We start from the raw sequence: 5,472 nt of genomic DNA, 5'->3' as shown, positions 1-5,472 counted from the left end.
ACTTAGTGCAATTTTTAATATATATAGATAAATTATTAAGAATTTTTTTTCTCGGCTGGAGAGATGGCTCAGTGGTTAAGAGCACTTACTGCTTTTGCAGAGGACACAGGTTCGATTCCCAACACCCACTTGGCAGCTAACAACCATCTATAACTCCAGTTCCAGGGGATCCAGTTGCCTCTTCTGACCTCCATGGCCATTGCACAATACGGGTGTACCTACCTATATGCAAGCATTACACTCATACACATAAAAAAATAAATAAATAAAATATTTTTAAAAGAATTTTTTCTTTTATAAAATACATTTGTTTCATATTTATTTTACTAGTAACTAATATTAAAAAAAAGTTCAGCTTGGGCCTGGAGGGATGGCTCAGTGGTTAAGAGCACTGGAGAGGACCTGGGTTTGGCTCCCAGCACCCACATGGCTGCTGAAAACTGTCTGTAAAGCAGGTTCCAGGGGATCCAACGTCTTCTTCTGGCCTCTGCAGGCATTGTACAACATGAGTACACTTACATACATGTAGGCAAAACACTCATATACATAAAATAAAAATAGATGAAATTTAAAATATAAACATTCAAAATATTGTTGTTATCACAATTAAATAAAACATTTCCTTTAATGGCATCTTTATGATTTTTTCCTGTTGCCATGTGTAAACCTCTGACTTCATCTTTTTTGTCATGCTCATTTATGGGGGGCTATCCTAATCCCAGTATAATGTGCCAAAAACTTCATATTAACTTTGTATTACACTAACAAACCTTCAGAATTCTGGCATTTTCTATGGTTTTTACAATATACTAGTACCATTTTTTTCCTTCCAGCTTTTTTTTTTTTTTTCAATTTTATGTGTATGAGTATATTGCCTGCATGTATGTGAGTGCAACCGTGTCGTGCAATGCCATGGAGGGCTTTGGATTCCCCTGGAGCTGGATTTAAGCATGGTTCATAGCAACCATGTGGGTGTTTAGAATCGAACCCAGGTCTTCTGCAAGAGCAGTCAGTGCTCTTAACTGCTGAGCCATCTCTCCAGCCCCCTTCTAGCTTTTTGAAAAGGATATTGCTATGTAGCACAAGCTGGTCTTGAACTGGTGGTCCCTGCACCCCCACCACCCCCTTAACCTCCCCAGTGCTGGATTATAGGTATGCATTAGGTCCACAGATTAACCAGCACTCTTTTGTGTACTTGGCAAAGACTTCTTGTCTGGGGGGAAAAGACTCACTCTGGTAACAGTAGGAATGACTCCTTTCATAAGCAAATGTCCAAGCCACTGGAATGTCAGCGAGAATGAGAATTGCTATATGGAGGAATCTCTTCAGTCACAATTGGAACTGCACCACAACTGATTTCACAAAATGTTACCATATGTCAACACTTAAAATAATAACCTATTTCCCACCTTTTGATTTCTGTGTAAACTTGTGGGACACTCATGAATAAAATATTTCTCCTTTTTGCCAACCCAGAAGTTTATGTTATCTTAAGCTAGAAGAAACATGAAATTTTAATTTTTAATCTGAACCATTTTCCTACTGTTTTTTCTTAGGTTTCTCCTCAGAAAAGAAAGCCAACCAGTAGAAGTGTGCATCAGCAGAGGAGAGCAGTGAGCAGTGAGTGCTCTTGGCTGTAGCTGTTTTGTGTCCTCACCACAGCTGGGCATGTTCCACTCCATAGTCTGTGCCCTGCAATGCTTTCCTTTGGCCTGGACATGGGGAAAGACTTCTGACCACTGAGATACGATATCTGTGGAACTAGTCATTCTGCAACCAAGCAGAGCTTTCCATCTCCCCAAATGAGATTTTGGCAGCTGATCACATGCCACTCCTCAGAAATCTCTTCATCTAACTGCTGTTGGAATTGCAAAGATGATCCAGGACTTAAGTGACCCCAGTTTTGGTGCTGTGACACTGCATGCTGTTTGGAATGCACAGATATTAAAGCAGGCATGGTGGCACATACTTGTAATCTCATGAGGCAGGAGGATTGCCATGAGTTCAAGGCCATTTTGGGCAGCACTGAGAGTACCAGATCAGCCAAGTTCCCATCTTAGCAAATTATTAATACTCCATATAGTACCTGGGGGAAATTTTTCCATAAGGGCAAACTTAGTTCTTCAGCAGTTTGAGTGACTAGCTATAACTAGTCATCGTTACTGAACTTGAAACTAAGTGCACTTGAATAAATGATCAAAAATATGAGTGACCCAAACTGAATAAAATGATAAACATGAAAGTATGTTTAAATACATCTTTTTTTTCTTTTTTTTTTGTCTTTTTGAGACAGGGGCTCCCTGTAGTCCCAGCTGTCCTGGAACTCACTATGTAGACCAGGCTGGCCTTGAAGTCATAGAGATCTGCCTGCCTCTGCCTCCCAAATGCTGGGATTAAAGGCATGCATCATTTTTAAGACTCTGAGAAACTGTGTCTTTTCCCTTTAGGTAAAATGGATTATAAAAGAAAGGTAAAGTCCCAAAGGGGTCTTGACAGCTTGGCTTTGTCCATATGCCATTAGAAAGTACTTCCAAATCCATGGATTTCTGCTTCAGCTTTATCATTTTGTGAATTTGAGCAATGATTTATGAAGAACAGAACTGACTTTGTGAAGCAATTATACTGAAATATTGAAAACGATATGTACCTGAATTTTAATGCAGTTGAATTGCCAAGTGACCTGGCAAATGTCTTAAAGTTAAGCAATTTTAAAAACAGTAAGTCCACCCATTTCTGTAGGATTCTGCTAGCATTAATACAAGCTTCTCTGAGGATGAATGTACATGACAAGGCTGTGAGAGCCACAAATATCTGTGCTTCTAGATGAACCTAAATAAAACGAGGCACATCCACAGCATATGCAAATAAAACAACTATCTGGCTTCAGCTTCCAAAATTGTGCCGCCTGTTCTAACTCAAATTATTTTTGCTTCAGTTTGTGGGTACACGTTGCATAATGGGAAGGTGAGAGAGACTGAGGAAAAGGAATATTTCCAGCTTCGGCCTTTGTCTGCTCTGGGATATAACTTGAGAAAAGCAAGCATGGTTCTCTTGCATTAGTTTCCTAATCCTTTGTTTTTACAGAGTCATCCTGGCCCATCACTCTAGTTTTAGTCAGTCAGGAAAACAAGTCCGTGAACCAACATGTGCTCACAGAATTTAAAAAATGTGCACACTAGAAAATACTCTTTAAAGGACAATAATGTCTACTCAAGGTCTCTTAAGCAGCAGTGGGTAGATAGCTTAACTGTTCATACTGACTTCATCCTATTACAAATGAAAAAGGTGCCGGACACTGGGAAGCCTGCATTAATGTTCATCTAGTAGGAGAAACACCCCGGTTAAGTAAGTACCAGTTTCAGCTTTTCTCCCAGTGAGAGACTACAGAGGAGGGAAATCACAGCTATTTCCACCGCGCTGGCCTGAGAGCCCACTTGATCTTCCTGCACCTCTCTCCCCATGTCTGACGACTTCTCTGCCTGGGCTTGTTGTAGGCTCATTCCCTCTGCTGTAGCTCTATTCTCATACACGATTTGTGGGCATTGATGAGCAATAGCTGTGTCCTTTTGAAAGGAAAGGATGTCACATCGCCTGTCTTGGGTTGGAACTGTTAAAGTGCTACACTTCCGAGTTCTGGTGATCGTGGAGAATTTGATCTTATGTGAAGAGGAACATGTTTACTTTGTTTTGGTTGCAAGGTGAGCAGAAAACTGCAAGTCCCCCTGGTAACATCTGGCGCACAGGTCAGCCTTTCCTCTTCCTCCTCATGGCTTTGTTTTATTTGTTTTAGGTTTCATTTTCCATTTTCCATTATTTGGTATATTCACTAGTTCTGTCTTCAGCAAGAAAGGTGTAATTATGCCATAGTAATGGCTGATTGATCCAGGGCTCAGAGATCAGTAGTCTCCCTGGGGGCCTGTGGCAAGAAGGTGACAGAGTCTAGATTCAAAGCTGTCTGCAGCGGGGCAGCCCAGGTGTCTGGGTACCACAGCTCTACTTTCTTGGTTACCTTAGCAAGTTCTGCTTACTGTGATGGTTCATTCTACTTTTCATTAATTGCATTATAGGAACATATATTTTTTAGGAAAAATTTTTTTTAAGTTTTATTTATTCATTTTTATTTTATGTGTATGAGTGTATTGCCTGCATATATGTGAGTGCACCCGTGTCGTGCAATGCCAGCAGAGGTCAGGAGAGGGCTTGAGATTCCCCTGGAACTGGAGTTAAGGATGGTTCATAGCTGCCATGTGGGTGCTGGGAATCGAACCTGGATCTTCTGCAAGAGCAGTAAGTGCTCTTAACCTCTGAGTCATCTCTCCAGCCACCCCCAAAAAGTATTTCTATTAGAGAAAATACTATATATTGTGCGACATTTGTAAGTTACATCCTGAGTTAAGAGAAATATCTTATTTAAGTAATTATGTGGGAAAAGAAAATATTAAAGTGTACCACTTAATCCAAGTGTAAGCTTGTTATTTTTGGGTGTCAGCATTTGTGATGTAGCTCAGTCGTTTGTAGGACCAACTCCAAAAGACATATGAAGCTAGGCATGGTGGCCAATACCTTTAATCCCAACACTTGGAGGCAGAGGCAGAGGCAGGCTGATCTCTTTAAGATGGAAGCCAGTGTGGTTTACAGAGCAAGTTCCAGGCCAGCTGGGGCTATAGGGAGACCCTGTCTCAAAACACAAACCAAAAAAAAAAAAAAAAAGACATAGGATTATATATGATATATCCTAATGCAATTTTCAGTTCAATTATCATGAATGACATACCTACTTATTTTCAAATATCCCATGCTGCCTGCCTTCTGGTACTACATGTGGATAGAATCCACAGTTGGGGGAAGACAGAGCCAGCCAAGGTTCTCTCCATCTCGAGGGTCCGATTCTTCCCCTTTTTTGGTTGTTTTTGCTATTTCTTGCCCTTATGATACTAATTCCTAGAGAGAGTAAATCTAGCATTGCGTTTGCAGCCACACTATCGCCCTTCTTCTTTCTGTGCCTCAGTTTTGCTTGCATCTCAGCTACATAGCTCAAAAGAAAACAGTTGTGTCGCTGGTGAAGATTTTCTCCTACTCTGTGGGTTTTCTGTGTGTTTCCTGGGTTGTTTCTTTTGCTGTACAGGTTTTTAGTTTAAGGAGGTCCCACTTGTTTATTGTTCACCTTAATTCCTGTGCAACTGATGTTCAATTTAGAAAGTCCTTTCCTACACCTATATCGTGTAGGTTACTGCCAATGTGTTCTGCCAACAGTTTTCAGAGTTTCAGGTTTTACATTGAAGTCTTTGATCTATTTGGAGTTGACTTTTGTGCAAGGCGAAAGATGAGGGTCTAGTTTCCTTCTTCTACAGGTGGAGATCCAGTTTTGCCAGTATCATTTGTTGAAGATGCTGTATTTCCTCCATTGTGTGTTCTTGGCACTTATGTCAAATACCAGGTGACTGAAATTGCGCTTACTCATATTTGGGTCTT

At 40.6% G+C, this 5,472-nt stretch overlaps 1 protein-coding gene across 1 annotated transcript in view; it reads left to right on the top strand.

Moving 5' to 3' along the window:
• The window catches only part of Tnip3 (TNFAIP3 interacting protein 3), a 33,525-nt gene extending 31,842 nt beyond the window's left edge, over positions 1-1,683 (top strand). Inside the window, exon 12 of the mRNA XM_029569100.1 lies at positions 1,557-1,683. Within this exon, the coding sequence (XP_029424960.1) occupies positions 1,557-1,588 (32 nt within the window). The 3' untranslated portion in view covers positions 1,589-1,683. The remainder of the gene's footprint in view (positions 1-1,556) is intronic.
• The last annotated feature ends 3,789 nt before the right edge of the window (positions 1,684-5,472 follow it).

This window comes from Nannospalax galili, unplaced genomic scaffold (genome assembly GCF_000622305.1).
Source record: "Nannospalax galili isolate Female #2095 unplaced genomic scaffold, S.galili_v1.0 scaffold441, whole genome shotgun sequence".
Lineage (NCBI taxonomy): Eukaryota > Metazoa > Chordata > Mammalia > Rodentia > Spalacidae > Nannospalax > Nannospalax galili.
The sequence above is the reverse complement of the archived record's forward strand: the minus strand, read 5'-3'. Positions and strand labels throughout refer to the sequence as shown.